This window comes from Misgurnus anguillicaudatus, chromosome 23 (assembly GCF_027580225.2).
Source record: "Misgurnus anguillicaudatus chromosome 23, ASM2758022v2, whole genome shotgun sequence".
Taxonomy (NCBI): Eukaryota; Metazoa; Chordata; class Actinopteri; order Cypriniformes; family Cobitidae; genus Misgurnus; species Misgurnus anguillicaudatus.
Window position 1 is genome coordinate 36110260 of NC_073359.2, and position 16656 is coordinate 36126915.

Sequence of the window (16656 nt, forward strand, 5' to 3'; positions counted from 1 at the left end):
TTTGAATGACTTCAGTGTATATTTTATTAAATAAACATTCATTACAAAACAAATAAACAACATAAAAATAAATTCCTTTAGCTAATAACATGATGTCTGTATGTGTTAATATAACAAAGAGTGTAACAGATGATATCAGCTAACAATAAACACAAGATATATTCACATCGTGAAAGACGGTCACACAACAAAACCTCGAATAAATGTCTTTGTCTTCTCTCGCTTTCTTCTCTCTTGATACTCCAACACTTTACTATGAAAAAATCCTGCAGTGAAACACAACATGATTCAATCATTCACTTCATATCAGTCTCATATTTCAAGAAATTAAGCATATTTTTCTAATAATGCATGAAAATGTTTAATTACTGCAATGCAATTATTTGCATTATTTATAAATATTTATTTTTCAGCATCACTGTATTAACAGTTATAAATAAACAATTTATTTACATTAATATGTTTACATTTATCAGAATATATTCAGTACTGCAAATTATGTTTTATAGCTTATATAATATAAATAGTTGATCAGTTTTCACATTACAGTGATTTTTTTTGCCGTTGGTGTTAAATTCTGATAATTCTTAAAACATCTTATGGTTCTAAAATAAGGCTTTGGTTTCTTTTACTTTCATTTACAAGTAGGGTTGCACAATTCTGGGAGAATTTAGGTCTCAAAATATTGCATGGGAATAAACTGGGAATTTGAAAAAAATGCCTATAGCAGGGAACTTAAATGTATATACAAATGATTACTGATGGATTTTTGATCTAAATCCAGGCTTGATGAGTATCAAGATTCTTCACATTTTTTATTATGATATAGTTCACATTTCCAAATGATTCACATTACTGCCTGTTAAGTTTTCCCAAATTATCCCCCATGGAAAGTTTTCGGAAATCACGGAAAACTTTTCTTCCCTTTGCAACCATAACAACGGGTGAAATATGAGACATACTCATTTAAAACAAGTCTTGTAAGATTCCTGCGTTAGTTTTCTTAAAGGTTAAAGTAAATTGATGTCTTCTAAGAATAGCAGAAGATTGTGACTCTTGACAGAAACCTTTCAGTTTCACAATGAGCACAAGTTCCTTAAAGCTGCACTTACACAACCTTTCATTGTTCATAACAACCTCATTCACAAAGCACTTTGGTTCAAGAAAATACCCCTTAAATTGGCAAACAAGCTTTTGTGTGAACGTAAACACGTCCTGTAAATGTTTTGGGATTTCTCTCGGAAAGAGGATCTATGTAACGTGTGTGTGTGTATTTGTACCGTTAGGGTTTGACTTCATCGTCTCCTCCTCCTGTCGTATAAACAGATCAAACATCTGCGTCTGGATGAAGAGTTTAACAAAGTTGAGGTGAGTTTTGGGCTCCACGGCTTTCAGGAAAGATTTCTTCTGGAACTGACGGCCGTTCCCGCAACGCTTGAAGTGTTGTGAGAAATGCCCGACAGTTTTGAGGAAGACCTGGAGGAACGCCTCTGACACCAGCCGGTTTACTTCATCTGTGCCTGCCGTTAACAAACAACTACAGGAAATTAAGATGGTTTCCCTTGAAACTGACCTGTTTCTGTGTGTTTTTGTGTAACTCACAGGCGTTGTGTTTGCGTGCTGAGAGGGCAAGCAAGACTTCCTCCTTCAGTTTAGCTGGCAAGATAGACTCCTCATCTCCTATCTGAGACGAGACAAACACACTTATTCTAATGAAGGTTACAAAGAAACACAAGTACTGCTTTTGTGAGGGAGTGAGAGTTTGAGTATGTGTGTGTTGTACTGGTCCCGTTTTTCCACAGGAGTTTCCCATATTTGACATCTGTCTCCCATCCCCTCCCGTTTTGTAATTTTTCCCAGGAAACTCCCGTAATTTGTTCAACTCTGCCCCATTATATGAGTAATCACATCAATATGATTCCAATGTTGTCCAGTTGCCAGATCTTGTGTGAAACGCATCCTATTCACACAATACAATTTGTAACCCAATTTTGATCTCAACCGGTTGCCAGGGGACGATGCATTTCAAGCATCACTTTTAAAATGGCATTAGAAAGCTCAGTTGGTGCTACGGCAAAAAAACTAAATATAGCTGCAAATGTTGTCACTGCGTGGCCGCTCCAGTGTGCCGTGACCGCGTGGCCGCTCCAGTGTGCCGTGACCGCGTGGCCGCTCCAGTGTGCCGTGACCGCGTGGCCGCTCCAGTGTGACGTGACCGCGTGGCCGCTCCAGGGTGCCGTGACCGCGTGGCCGCTCCAGGGTGACGTGACCGCGTGGCCGCTCCAGTGTGTCATGATTCTAGAGCAACTTAGCTTAGCGCACATTGACCAGAAAGGTGTGTGTGTGTGTGTGTGTGTGTGTGTGTGTGTGACTTACTCTTGCTACGAATTTTGTTTTGGCTTTAGTTGACAGGTCGACAATCAGCAGCTGTAAGATACAAACACAAAACAGAATCAATAATTTCTCTTTCTCTCTCATTTATTCACTAAAAGGAGTAAGTATCTGCTTTTCAACTGTTTACAAACTGGTGGAATCCAGAATGATTGTTGATTGTAAATAAAACAATTGAGCTTCAGTAGACAGATGTTTATAAACACTGATGTGTGTCGTAAGTTAAATCCACTGACATCACTGTGATCTGTGATGAGGTCCAGCATGTTCTTCTGAACCCCCAGCAGATACGGCGTCGGTGCACAACACACATCAATCAGAACTTTAGGAACAGTGGAGATGAACGTGTGCTGCCATACGAACGGATACAAGAGAGCGGCCACGGCGTGAAGAACCTGTGACAGTGTGCTGAACACATACACATCATAAGTAAAACTATATGACTGATGCTGATTTCTGATTGGCTGCTCTGATCACCTGAGCTCCTCTGAGATGAAGATGATTCGTCGTTCCAATACAACAGCGGCAAAAACCAGCAGCACCTCTTCATCCGTTAGACAGCTGAAGAGCGTTTGAAAGTCCACGTGTTCTAGCCAAGAGTCGGCCGGTCGAGTTAAACTGATGACCTGAGATCAGATCAGATTAGATCAGATGTTATGAGATCAGACTGGTAATGTGAGTAATGTGTTGTGTGGTTTACCTCTGTCCCATACTCTGGAATGAAGCTGGTGATCTTGACTGTCTTTCCAGGAGCTGGAAGAGGAGACTCCCGCAGACTCTGCATGAACGGATAGATCATCGCCTTTGAGATCTGTCTTCTCTTCTCCACCTCATCAAAGATCTACAACATAAACAACAACAGAAAGATATTTTACTCTGGAAGCTGTAGAAGACGGATAAATGTAGATTACATCTGTCACATGACTTCACAAGAATTGAGATTATGAGCCATGGCCTTTATTTACCAAGACTGGCATGGTTTAGAATGGATTGATAGAGAGAAAGATGGATGGATGGATGGACGGACGGACGGAGAGATGGACAGACAGATGGACGGGCAGAGAGACTGATGGATGATAGATGAATGGATGGACAGAAAGACAGACGGACAGAGAGACTGATGAACGATTGATAGATGAAGGGATGGACAGAGAGAGACAGACAGACAGATAGATTGACGGGCAGAGAGACAGATGGATGGATAGATGAATGGATGGACAGAGAGACAGACGGACAGAGAGACTGATGAACGATTGATAGATGAAGGGATGGACAGAGAGAGACAGACAGACAGATAGATTGACATGGCAGAGAGACAGATGGATGGATGGATGGATGAACAGACAGACAGATGGACGGGCAGAGAGACTGATGGATAGAAAGGTGGATGGAGAGAGAGACTGACAGACAAATGGACAGGCATAGAGACTGATATATGAATGGATAAATGGATGGACAGGGAGACAGACAGACGGACGGACGGGCAGAGAGACTGATGGATAGATGAAGGAGAGACATACAAATGGACAGACAGAGAGACTGATGGATGGATGGACAGAGAAACAGACAGACAGACAGACTGATGATTGATGTTAATCTTTATGACCTTTGAGAAGAGTCCGAAGCAGGCAACATGACTGATGATACAGTACGCTTCAGGGATACGAGCACCTGCTCCATTCGGCTGTTAATTAATTATAAACATCATTATTATTCATTAATGTGTTCAGATCATTAATAATTAATTATAAACATCATTATTATTCATCAATGTGTTCAGATAATCATAATTAATTATAAACATCATTATTATTCATCAATGTGTTCAGATCATTAATAATTAATTGTAAACATCATTATTATTCATCAATGTGTTCAGATAATCATAATTAATTATAAACATCATTATTATTCATCAATGTGTTCAGTTCATTAATAATAATTATAAACATAATTATTCATCAATGTGTTCAGATCATTAATAATTAATTATAAACATCATTATTATTCATCAATGTGTTCAGATCATTAATAATTAATTATAAACATCATTATTATTCATCAATGTGTTCAGATCATTAATAATTAATTATAAACATCATTATTATTCATCAGTGTGTCATTATTATAACAATAATCACCAGTAATCTCCTGCAGTAACCGTTTCTCCGACTGCCGTCCACTTCAGTCAGAACGAATGAGAAAGTTTCACTGCGGATCAAACAGAAAACATTCAGTAGTGTAACAATAGCACAGTGTCTGCTCTTTATAACCCAACACATAATCACAAAAACAACACAACACATAATCACAAAAACAACACAACACAACACAACACATGAAGAGGAAGAGTTCAACACTAACAATCAACTCCATTATTTTACAACAGCACTCATTCCTCTCTTAAGACACTTCATCATTACAACACTTCCCTTAAGAGACAACTAACATATAAAACACTAAAGAAATCATCATCATCATCATCTAAAGTCAATCATTAAAGATTCATAGACCTGAATCACATGTTCCTGTGAAAAAACACACAAACAATGTGCAACTGTTGCATGTTTAACATCTAATCTAAAAGTGCAGAGGTGTGAAAATAAGAGGAAAGTGTGCATGCGTGTGGAGAGACATGCCAACCAAATGCATGTTGCGCTTAATGTGTGAAGATTTGATGTGTGTCACTAATCCATGATTGTAATTTAACAGCATCTATATTATATACGTAAATTATTTTGTTAAAGTAGACCCAAATGTGTGTGTGTGTGTGTGTGTGTACCTGCGGTATTGTGTAAGAGGAGCCCAGTTGATCCCTTCAGGAAAGCAGAAGAGATGAACGGCCTTCATGCATCGCTCCTCTTCCTCACGCTGTAGACGTCCCATCACCTCACACTGCACACAAACACACACACACACACACACATGTGAGTATTTGCTGTGATATCAGTGTGTGTGTGTGTTTGTGTGTGTGTTTTAATCAAACCTTTGGGAACTGATAGGTGATATGAGGTTCATAACCTTCACCACCTCTCTTCTTCTTCAGACTGACCACCAGCAGATACTCGAAGAAGAGCTGACCCGTGTGACTCCGATCAAAGCCTGAGGGCGCCACATGTTTGGATGTTGTGCCTTTGGATGATGCGATGGATGTTTCAGCTACAAAACATTAACTAGAAAGCTAAACATCACCACATAAACAACAACACAAACACACACACAAACACACACCTGAGAGCTACACATGCAATGAGTTCATTCTCAGAAACACACAATAAACATTCAGACACTGATAAACCACTGTGTGTGTGTGTGTGTGTGTGTGTGTGTGTGTGTGTGTGTGTGTGTGTGTGTGTGTGTGTGTGTGTGTGTGTGTGTGTGTGTGTGTGTGTCTTACTAGCTTTGTGTAGTTTCTCCTGTAGTGTTGAGAACAGTGAGCTGATCCTCTTCATGGTTCTGTGATGATCAACGTACAGACACATAGAAACACACAACAGCATTAACACACACACACACACACACACACACACACATGATGGGAAACACTCAGGATTCCAGTAATGTCTTTCATTTTCAACATTACTTCCAGATAACACAGGTCAAGCACGCAGTAGAGCACCTTAAACTCGGAGGAAATGACTAAGAGTTTCATTTTTCAGATAACACACACAAACACCATCTCACACCTAACACAATCTCACATCACAATCTCACATCTAACACAATCTCACATCTACCACAAGTGTGAAAACGGTTAATTCATCTTTAATACTTTAACTTTAGACACTTGACATATAGACACATCAGGTTATGTCTGTGATAGTGTTTTAGTGTAATAATAACCATTTTATCACATTTTACTACATATTACACAAAAAATATCACAATCAGTATAGTTCAACCACAGTTACCACAAATTAACCATTTTTTGTTTCAGTAAACATGGTTTTACCAATGGTAATCAATACATCAGAAGTGTGAAGACTTTATAATAAAAGCATGGTGAAGAGTTTGTGTTTCAATGTGTTTGATCTCTTCAATGTGTTGTATATTATTGTTAGTTTGTGTAGCTTGTGCATTTTAATACTCACTGTTGTGTGTAGCTGATGTCTGTTGTTCTTCACGGTGTTCATCTGTCTCTATAAACACTCACACATAGACTATCACTAAATCTCAACTCGTGAACAAACATATGTCTGTGGCTAATGGGCGGAGTCATGTCGCAAACACGCCCATATCGGTGACGTCTTACCTTATATCCCCGCCTATATTCACACGTGTATTTTGTGATGATATGAACACTGTTTTTTATTATGAATGGCTTTACCCCAAAATATCTAACGAATTCCTTACATGACCTAGTGTTCGTTCTAGTTTGCTGAGAATTTAGTTATGTTGGGGAAATTTTGCACAAGAAAGGTGGGTGTGGCAAAAGAAACACAAAATAAAACAAACGATTGTTTTTTTACTTTTAAGAGTAAAAACGGTTATGGTGAATAATTCTAAAGGATTAGTTAAAAATGCAATATTTCAAGGAATGATTGATCATGTTTTCTGTTAATTCTTGTAGTCCTGTGTATTGATTTATCGATTTATTGTTGTGTGTTTGAGCTCCATCTAGCGGTCACAGTTTAAACACATCGATTAGCATGTCAGCCAAAATTATGTTGTAGAAATATATTTATTTCTAAACGTGAATTTAATAACTTCAAAACTAGCTCTTGTTAGTTTCAAACGGTCATCACAAAATTATGATAATAATATCCACAGGTTATATGAGGTCTACGGAAAAGGTTTGTGTGCGCATGCGCCCACGAGCGCCTACTAGAGGTGACCCACATTCGGCACCTTTGACCTATTTACACAGATACAAACGCAAAAAACTCGCGCTGCTATCCGTGCACATCGTCAGCATTAAATGATCTGCAATCCATTCAGTCAATCAAAACGTTTGCCAATTTCTGAGTTTTAAACTTCATTTCAAAACATAAACACTCGGAACACGGACAGTAACATTTGACTGACAGTCGTCATGTCCAATCATATACTGAGAAATGTTGGTATGTGCGTGTCGACCAATCAGAAAACGGATTGACAGAACATATGGATGTTCTCGTCCAATAGGGCAAGAGGGCGGCCGGTTAACGATAAACTATTGTGTATAAACGTATACGCGTTTTGTCCGACGTTATTTACGTGTGATTGATTGTTAATTATTAACTAGTTACTGTTAAACGACCCATAATTATGTTTAAACACTTAGATTGTATTTTTGGGTCTGTAGTCGTGTCTTTATAGAGGTTATCTGAAGGAACGTGAAGGTGAGTGATAATGTTTGGTCATAAACGCCACATTTGAAGTCAATCATTAATTATTAATTATTAGTTATTGGTTATAAATAGTATATTTTAACTCATGTAGGTTATAAATATTAATATATAACTAGGTATGTCGTTAGTAATTGTTTATGTACTTCTTTAAAAATGATGATCAGCTCTTCTGTACATTAGTACACGTGCACTGTGCTAATGCCTTGCTTTTTTTGACATAGCTATATATGTTTTGGGCTTTCACCATGATATTGTGATGTGTAGTAGACACGTATTATAATAACACCATATTTTTTGATAGATGTGGAAATATTGTATTTATATGCCCATGACTGCTGCATAAAGTAGGAGGAGTTTTACATAAATTATATGAATTAGCATAGTATAAATATCAACATGTTTTATTGTTATTCTTCTCAGGTTCTCAGAATATCAGCAAAACATGACTCATCGCACCATTCATCTGTTTCGCAAGGGTCTGCGTCTGCATGACAACCCCACCCTGCTGGCGGCGCTAGAGTCCTCCTCCGCCCTCTACCCCGTCTATGTGCTGGAAATGGAGGAGGCGACGCGATTGGGTGCGTTACGTTGGCGCTTCATTCTGCAGAGTCTGGAGGATCTGGACGGACGTCTGCACGCCCTGGGTTCGAGGCTGTACGTCCTCCGTGGCTCCACCCTCGCTGTCCTGCGAGAACTCGTGACCCGATGGGCCGTGACTCAGATCAGCTACGACACCGAGGTGGAACCGCATTACACGCGCATGGACCTGGAGATTCGAACCCTAGCGCAGGAACTGGGAATAAAAACGCACACGTGTGTGTCGCACACGCTGTATGACGTCAGGAGGTGTGATGTCATCGGTTTGTGATTATATGTAATCTAATATGTGCCTGTGTACTAATGTATGTCTTGTTTTCAGGATTATTAAAGCTAACGGTGGCTCTCCTCCTCTCACGTATAAGAAATTCCTTCATGTTTTGTCTGTTTTGGGCGAACCGGAGAAACCTGTGCGGGAAATCACTGCTGAGGACTTTCTGTAAGAACCTGACAGTGTTATATTTCACATCTAAGATTTGATCTGTTATACTGATTCCCGTTTGTGCGTGCAGGAGATGTCCGACTCCTCCTGACCCGGATCATGAAAGGCAGTTTGGGATCCCATCTCTGGAGGATTTAGGTCTGCAGGTTCCCTCTGAGGTCCTGTGGCCCGGTGGAGAGACGCACGCCCTTAAACGACTCCAACAACACCTCCAGAGTGAGGTACACACACAGGGTTTGACATTTTTGATCATTTCGACAACATTCATGACGTATCGTCTTCATCAGGGTTGGGTGGCCAATTTCTCCAAACCACGAACGGTTCCAAACTCTCTTCTGCCCAGCACCACGGGTCTCAGTCCGTACATTAGTCTAGGATGTTTGTCCGTCCGCACGTTCTACCACCGACTCTCCAGCATCTACGCACAGGTCATCTCAACACAAACACACACACAGCTCTGATCCAAACCCAAGTGTTCACATAAATAACACACACGTCTCATGTTCTGTCTGCAGTCAAGGAATCACTCGCTGCCGCCCGTGTCTCTGCAGGGTCAGGTCCTCTGGAGAGAGTTCTTCTACACCGTAGCATCAACTACTCCGAACTTCATCCGGATGCAGGGAAATCCCATCTGCCTGCAGATCGACTGGAAGCATGACCCGGAGGCTCTGGAGAAGTGGAGAACCGTAAGAGCCGATCCAGAAAGAAGTTATACTCAGCTGTAGGATTGACTGAAGCTTTAGTGTTGATCATCTTCATCAGGCTCAGACGGGTTTCCCCTGGATCGACGCCATCATGACACAGCTGCGTGAGGAGGGTTGGATCCATCACCTGGCGCGTCACGCCGTGGCCTGTTTCTTGACCCGTGGAGATCTGTGGATCAGCTGGGAGGAGGGCATGAAGGTGGGTACAGTTACTGTGAAAGTGTTTATGTGTTTTGTATACAGGTATATCAGGTGGGTGAACGTGATTTCACCAAGTAGGATGTGATCCTGGATCAACACCTTTGTTGGTCCTGGATAAACATTTTCATTAACCAATCAGATTGCAGGATTAGGATTAGTGTATATGTTAGGTTTAGGTTTAGGATTGGGTTAGGGGCTTTTAAGAAATACTCCTCCAACTATTATTTCACACTAATTTGAGGGTTTAAAAATGGTTAGGGTTTGAGTTAAGGGTAGGTTGGGGTATCTTTGATTAAAACATTGATCCAGGATAAACAAAAAATGTTGATCCAGGATCACATCTTACTTGGTAAAATCACAGCGACCTACCAGGTGTGTGTCTGTGTGTAGGTCTTTGAAGAACAACTGTTGGATGCAGATTACAGTGTGAACGCTGGGAACTGGATGTGGTTATCTGCAAGCGCCTTCTTTCATAAGTACACAAGGATCTTCTGCCCGGTTCGTTTTGGACGCCGGACCGATCCAGATGGACAGTATCTTAGGTGTGGCCACGCCCACATAAGCTCACAAGCTCCACCCTAAATGTTTTACTCATTTATTACACATTTCTGTCAATTAAAATAGTGTTTGTGTGTTTGATGGGTAGGAAATATCTTCCAGTGCTGAAGAATTTTCCCTCTCAGTATATTTATGAGCCGTGGAAAGCACCAGAAGATGTCCAGCTCAGCGCCGGATGCGTTATCGGTAGAAACACTCACTACTGTCCGATGCATTACATCTGTAACATGTATAATAATGAGGTGTGTGTGTGTGTGTGTGTGTGTGTGTGCAGGTAAGGATTATCCTCATCCAATGGTTTGTCATCTAGAAGTGAGTCAGAAGAATTTGGCTCTGATGCGACAGATTCACGCCGAACAGCAGAATACAGCACAGCTGACAAGAGGTACAAACACACATTTTCATCATAATCATAAAGAAAAATTTGATGCATTCTGATCATCTGTCTTGGATCAGATGTATCAGATGACCCGATGGAGGCGGGGCTTAAGCGTGAGCTACAGGAGGAGGAAGAGCTTATAGAGGGGGCGGAGTCAAACGACACATTCAAGCGCTTAAACAACGAAGTGGATCATCAGTCTCGCCCCTGCAGATGAAGTCCAGAAACCCTGCGCCTGTCCAAACTCGACGGAGAGATCATGTGACCTCAGGATCGTAGTGTTACATATTTCAACATATTAATATTAGTCAAAATTTAGATGACGTCATTTAAGTTTATGAATGTAGAAGGATTTTATATTTGTATAGTTTTGCTACTATACACAGTTATATGCACTAAGAGCATCTGAACATTATTATCTGCTGTGCCGTACACACAGATTCAGATCAGAGTCCTGTACGAACTCGGACTCTTGTGGTCGCTCAGATCAGACTCCTGTACAAACTCGGACTCTTGTGTGCGCTCTGGTCTGACTCCTGTACGAACTTGAACTTTTGTGTGTGCTCTGGTCTGACTCCTGTACGAACTCGGACTCTTGTGTGCACTCTGTCCAAATCCTGTACGACTCTCGTGGTCGCTCAGATCAGACTCCTGTACGAACTTGGACCCTTGTGGTCGCTCAGATCAGACTCCTGTACGAACTCGGACTCTTCTGGTCGCTCAGATCAGACTCCTGTATGAACTTTGACTTTTGTGTGCGCTCTGGTCTGACTCCTGTACGAACTCGGACTCTTGTGGTCGCTCAGATCAGACTCCTGTATGAACTCTGACTTTTGTGGTCGCTCAGATCAGACTCCTGTATGAACTTTGACTTTTGTGGTCGCTCAGATCAGACTCCTGTACGAACTCGGACTCTTGTGTGCACTCTGTCCAAGTCTTGTATGAACTCGGACTCTTGTGGACGCTCTGGTCTGACTCCTGTATGAACTTTGACTTTTGTGGTCGCTCAGATCAGACTCCTGTATGAACTTTGACTTTTGTGTGCGCTCTGTCCAAGTCCTGTACGAACTTGGACTCTTGTGGTCGCTCAGATTAGACTCCTGTATGAACTTTGACTTTTGTGGTCGCTCAGATCAGACTCCTGTATGAACTTTGACTTTTGTGGTCGCTCAGATCAGACTCCTGTATGAACTTTGACTTTTGTGTGCACTCTGTCCAAGTCCTGTACGAACTCGGACTCTTGTGGTCGCTCAGATCAGACTCCTGTATGAACTATGACTTTTGTGTGCGCTCTGGTCTGACTCCTGTAAGAACTCGGACACTTCTGGTCGCTCTGTTCAAACTCCTGTATGAACTGTGACTTTTGTGTGAGCTCTGTCCAAGTCCTGTACGAACTCGGACTCTTGTGGTCGCTCAGATCAGACTCCTGTATGAACTTTGACTTTTGTGGTCGCTCAGATCAGACTCCTGTATGAACTTTGACTTTTGTGTGCGCTCTGTCCAAGTCCTGTACGAACTCGGACTCTTGTGGACGCTCTGGTCTGACTCCTGTATGAACTTTGACTTTTGTGGTCGCTCAGATCAGACTCCTGTATGAACTTTGACTTTTGTGTGCGCTCTGTCCAAGTCCTGTACGAACTTGGACTCTTGTGGTCACTTAGATCAGACTCCTGTACGAACTCGGACTTTTGTGTGCGCTCTGGTCTGACTCCTGTACGAACTCGGACTTTTGTGTGCGCTTGGGTCAGACTCCTGTACGAACTTGAACTTTTGTGTGCGCTTGGGTCAGACTCCTGTACGAACTCGGCTCTTGTGTGCACTCTGTCCAAGTCTTGTATGAACTCGGACTCTTGTGGACGCTCTGGTCTGACTCCTGTATGAACTTGAACTTTTGTGTGCACTTGGGTCAGACTCCTGTACGAACTCGGACTCTTGTGTGCACTCTGTCCAAGTCCTGTACGAACTCGGACTCTTGTGGTTGCTCAGATCGGACTCCTGTATGAACTCGGACTCTTGTGGTCGCTCTGGTCTGACTCCTGTACGAACTTGAACTTTTGTGTGTGCTCTGGTCTGACTCCTGTACGAACTCGGACTCTTGTGTGCGCTCGCGTCCAAGTCCTGTATGAACTCTGACTTTTGTGTGCGCTCTGGTCTGACTCCTGTACGAACTCGGACTCTTGTGTGCGCTCGGGTCCAAGTCCTGTATGAACTCTGACTTTTGTCGGTGCTCGGGTCTGACTCCTGTATGAACTCGGACTTTTGTGTGCGCTCGGGTCTGACTCCTGTATTTGTTTGATTACATTTGTTTACATTTTAATGTATTAAAAAAAACGAAATCAATGTTCAAAAACAAAGGTTTTTCTTGTTCACGGGTTTATGATTATGAATGTGTGTTTGCTGTACAAAATAATACAAAAAACAACTTTGTTATGCAAATAAATATAGAGTAACATGCATCTTTCATGTTTTTTAATGGTTTTAATGGTAAACATGCACCTCTATAATGATTTAAAAAAGACTGATACAAGCTTTAACTTCTGCAATGACATGATATTTCAGACACGTGTTGTTTAAAACTTGTGATGTAAGATTTGAACAGCGATTATGACAGTCCTACTAGAAGCTCTACTCATAAATATTAATACATTCATTATTCGCACCGCCTATCCTGCAACCAATCAGAGAGGAATTAATCCCGTTACGCGCTTAATATTCATGAGGCTGCTTTCAGCTACACTCGCATCCCGGATTCCAGCGCCACGTCGGCAGAGCAGAGAGACGCCAGGAGTGTTGCGGTGCTGCGCAGACTGAGCTGCGTATGACGTCACATTGCCGCGAGAGTGTTTCGAAACTGAACACTGAACGCCTGTGCTCTCGCGGTACTGCGATGCCGATTAACTGCGCAGTCTGTAATGTCGAACACGCCTACTGTTGATCAGACACATCAGATATGAAACACATGAGAGACTGTATGAGACACGTCTGATGATTTTACTGAGTGGAATGCGGTGAAATATCGAGAGCAGAGATCACAATCATGGTGAAGGTGAGATCGCACGTGCATCTCTTTCTTTCTCTGTGTTTTTCTTTTAGAACTTTCTAACATCTTCATGCTCATAAATATCTTTTTTCTTCTTTAGTAATAATGATGTGTTTAATGCAGATAAACATGCATATTTTAACACACATTAAAGATAAACAAGTTGATTCGTAAATGGTGAAAGTTTCTATTATATAAAAATAAATGCACGTCAGTCTATAGCTTTAAACGGTGTCTTTGATGTTTTTGTGTTATTGTTGTTATTATAATAAAGTGTGTGTTTGGTGTTGCGCAGATGTTTAACATGTGATTATGTTTCATATTTCTGCTTTTTAAGAGTCCGTCGTGTTGATGTTTGTCATTTTATCATTGATCTTTATAATGGATGGGTAACTTATTGTTGATTATTCATTTGAAGTGAATGTTAATGTTTTGATGCTATATATAAGCACATAATTCAGCTTTATATATCAAACATCGTCAGATTTGAGTTTTCTCACTGTTTTTTTTATTTCTCAGAGTGTAAATACAGAGTTTCAGCTGAGCAACACAACATATGAAGAAGAAGAAACACAACACACACAAAAAGAGACATCTGCAGGTATGCACACACAGGGAATAAACAAATAACACACATAATACACACATACATGTACCGCATGTAACACACACACAAAGAGACATCTGCAGGTACACACACACACACAGGGACCACACACATAACACACGAACATACATGTACCGCATGTATCACACACATCTAACATACTCTCACAAAACACACAAACGTAGAACACACGTAGCACACACACACATACATGTAACACACAGGAAACACACACGCACACACACGTAATGACATGCATGTAACACACAGAAAACACACACACGTAACATGTGTAACACACACAGGAAACATTAACACACACAACACATACACGTAACACACACATACACGTGACACACACATGTAACATAAACACCCACATAATACACACATAAATGTACCACATGTAACACACACATGTAACATACACACACACGTAGCACACACACATACATGTAACACACAGGAAACACACCTAACATATGTAACACACACAGGAAACACTAACACACACACGCATGTAAGGACATGCATGTAACACACAGAAAACACACACACGTAACATGTGTAACACACACAGGAAACACTAACACACAAAACACACACACATGCAGGGAACACATAACACGTAACACACACATATGTAACTTATGTAGCACAGGAAACACACACGTAACATATGTAACACACAAAAACAAATGTAACACACAAAAACAAATGTAACACACACAAACAAATGTAACACACACAAACAAATGTAACACACACAAACAAATGTAACACACAAACAAATGTAACACACATATAAAGCAGCTGCTATTTATTCTTTTGTAAGTTGTGTATATATCTAAATATCTTTATGTGTCTGTAGTGTTGTTATATTTGTAATCTGACTGTCAGACACACCTCAGTCTCCTCTGAGATGATCTGATGTTTGCTATTCCAGTATGTGATATATTATCCTGGGAATACTCAACCTCTGCTTGGAGACTTTCCAATGTCTGCTGGGAATTCCTGCTTGTTTTCTGACAAAATATCTGATGATGCAAGAGCTTTATTCATATTACCTGCACACACACACACACACACACACACACACACACACACACACACACACACACACACACACACACACACACACACACACACACACACACTCGTGTCTTTTTAAACCTGCTTGATGTTGTCACTTTGCTGTTTAACTTTTTTACATTAAATTTCCTCAGATGTCAGTAAGGAGCACGCTACAGCTCCGCCCGGGATGATTTGGCGGGTGACCGGCGGCCTTTTTAACGCCACAAAGGGCGTGATGGGAGCCACGGTGGGCGGAGTCTCATGGCTAGGGGGTAAAAGTCTTGAAATCACCAAATCAGCTGTGACCTCTCTCCCATCGGTGGGCGTCGGCCTGGTGAAAGGCGGAGTTTCTGCAGTGGCAGGGGGCGTGTCCTCTGTGGGGTCAACGGTGGCCAGTAAAGTACCATTTACAGGAAAGAGTAAAGACAAATCAGAGTGAGGAAGAGGAGGATGATGTCATTCATGAGGACTTTCGTTTGACACATTTCAACAAATGTACATCATGTTATTTTGTTATGACATTTGATGCTGTTGGTTCTTCTTAAATGATCAATGTTTTAAAGAGATGTGGATCAGTGATGCCTTTATTTTGTCTCTCTGACTGTAAACACATTTCATCTCAATCTTACATCACTGCCTGTCACATTTTGTATTATAAAGACCGATATAAATATATATGAATTGAATTATAAGAGGATTTTCAGTCATAAACTCCTTTATACGATGATCTTTATTAGATTTTATTAAAGATTCAGCTGCTGGTAAACTTTGTGTTTTGCTCCACTATATGTTTCATTCATCTCATCTCACATCTGTACATCAGTTCTGTCTCTCTTTAGTGTTTGAACCCTGACTAGAACACAATCTGGGACACTTAAATAACAATAATATGACAGTAAACACTTTTTTTTTATAATAACTGCATGTATTGATTTGTGTATAGTAGATTATCAGACAGGTCTGATGTTTATGTACTGTCAGGAGATGAACAAGCCTATTAAAAGTCTGATAACAGGGTTAATATCATATTTAAATTTCACATCCATTTAGGTTTGCCAACAATACCTCATCGCCTGTAGCTGCAAGAGAAAAGTAAAACATCTTTATTAAGATCAGTCCTAATAAAACTAAACACACACACATATATATATAACTTTAAATATAACTTTCTATACATTTCAAAATATAAACAATAATGTACTGAAATAATTTTTAAAAAAAATTATTTTATATCAATATATTTTTTGGCCCTTTTGTATATATTGAAATATATTTTAAGGCATTTATATTCAACTTTGTTTGCTACATGAGAGGTTTGAAAAGATTATTAAAC

At 40.6% G+C, this 16656-nt stretch overlaps 3 protein-coding genes across 5 annotated transcripts; 2 read left to right on the forward strand and 1 right to left on the reverse strand.

Moving 5' to 3' along the window:
• Window positions 1-6: 6 nt before the first annotated feature.
• Window positions 7-6555, reverse strand: LOC129453273 (DENN domain-containing protein 2D). Its single transcript, XM_073862041.1, has 13 exons — window positions 6483-6555; window positions 5789-5847; window positions 5378-5550; window positions 5174-5286; window positions 4533-4602; window positions 3998-4075; window positions 3092-3232; window positions 2869-3017; window positions 2628-2799; window positions 2377-2427; window positions 1603-1684; window positions 1281-1520; window positions 7-266 (listed from the first exon to the last, which is right to left on the reverse strand). Exons 2-13 carry the CDS (start codon window positions 5841-5843, stop codon window positions 181-183), a joined length of 1410 nt encoding a protein of 469 aa, XP_073718142.1. The 5' UTR covers window positions 5844-5847; window positions 6483-6555; the 3' UTR covers window positions 7-180.
• Window positions 5951-11184, forward strand: LOC141359488 (cryptochrome-1-like). 3 transcript variants are annotated; one of them, XM_073862039.1, is made up of 11 exons: window positions 6833-7712; window positions 8142-8567; window positions 8641-8757; window positions 8831-8981; window positions 9048-9188; window positions 9276-9446; window positions 9523-9663; window positions 10056-10207; window positions 10312-10409; window positions 10498-10608; window positions 10680-11179. In XM_073862039.1, the coding sequence occupies exons 2-11, from the start codon at window positions 8164-8166 to the stop codon at window positions 10817-10819; spliced, it is 1626 nt and encodes a 541-aa protein (XP_073718140.1). In that variant the 5' UTR covers window positions 6833-7712; window positions 8142-8163; the 3' UTR covers window positions 10820-11179. The 3 variants fall into 3 exon arrangements, with proteins under 3 accessions (XP_073718139.1, XP_073718138.1, XP_073718140.1); XM_073862038.1 differs by lacking the exon at window positions 6833-7712 and adding an exon at window positions 5951-6810 and having other exon boundaries at window positions 8831-9188; window positions 10680-11184; XM_073862037.1 differs by having other exon boundaries at window positions 6831-7712; window positions 8831-9188; window positions 10680-11183.
• A 2284-nt stretch (window positions 11185-13468) lies between these two features.
• LOC129453281 (transmembrane protein 263) lies at window positions 13469-16089 on the forward strand. Its single transcript, XM_055217457.2, has 3 exons — window positions 13469-13648; window positions 14162-14243; window positions 15476-16089. The coding sequence occupies exons 1-3, from the start codon at window positions 13640-13642 to the stop codon at window positions 15760-15762; spliced, it is 378 nt and encodes a 125-aa protein (XP_055073432.2). The 5' UTR covers window positions 13469-13639; the 3' UTR covers window positions 15763-16089.
• Window positions 16090-16656: the final 567 nt, after the last annotated feature.

What these genes read in the sequence shown, in the direction of transcription:
- LOC141359488 (XM_073862038.1), top strand. Translation starts at nt 8,164, where the DNA reads ATGACTCATCGCACCATTCATCTGTTTCGCAAGGGTCTGCGTCTGCAT. An exon ending in CTCTGGAGAAGTGGAGAACC is followed by an intron (nt 9,447 to 9,522) that starts GTAAGAGCCGAT and finishes CATCTTCATCAG; the next exon opens with GCTCAGACGGGTTTCCCCTG. An exon ending in CAGCGCCGGATGCGTTATCG is followed by an intron (nt 10,410 to 10,497) that starts GTAGAAACACTC and finishes GTGTGTGTGCAG; the next exon opens with GTAAGGATTATCCTCATCCA.
- LOC129453281 (XM_055217457.2), top strand. An exon ending in ACAAAAAGAGACATCTGCAG is followed by an intron (nt 14,244 to 15,475) that starts GTATGCACACAC and finishes AAATTTCCTCAG; the next exon opens with ATGTCAGTAAGGAGCACGCT.
- LOC129453273 (XM_073862041.1), bottom strand. Translation starts at nt 5,843, where the DNA reads ATGAAGAGGATCAGCTCACTGTTCTCAACACTACAGGAGAAACTACAC. An exon ending in GTTACTGCAGGAGATTACTG is followed by an intron (nt 4,076 to 4,532) that starts GTGATTATTGTT and finishes ATTAATTAACAG; the next exon opens with CCGAATGGAGCAGGTGCTCG. An exon ending in AAACAAAATTCGTAGCAAGA is followed by an intron (nt 1,685 to 2,376) that starts GTAAGTCACACA and finishes GTCTCGTCTCAG; the next exon opens with ATAGGAGATGAGGAGTCTAT.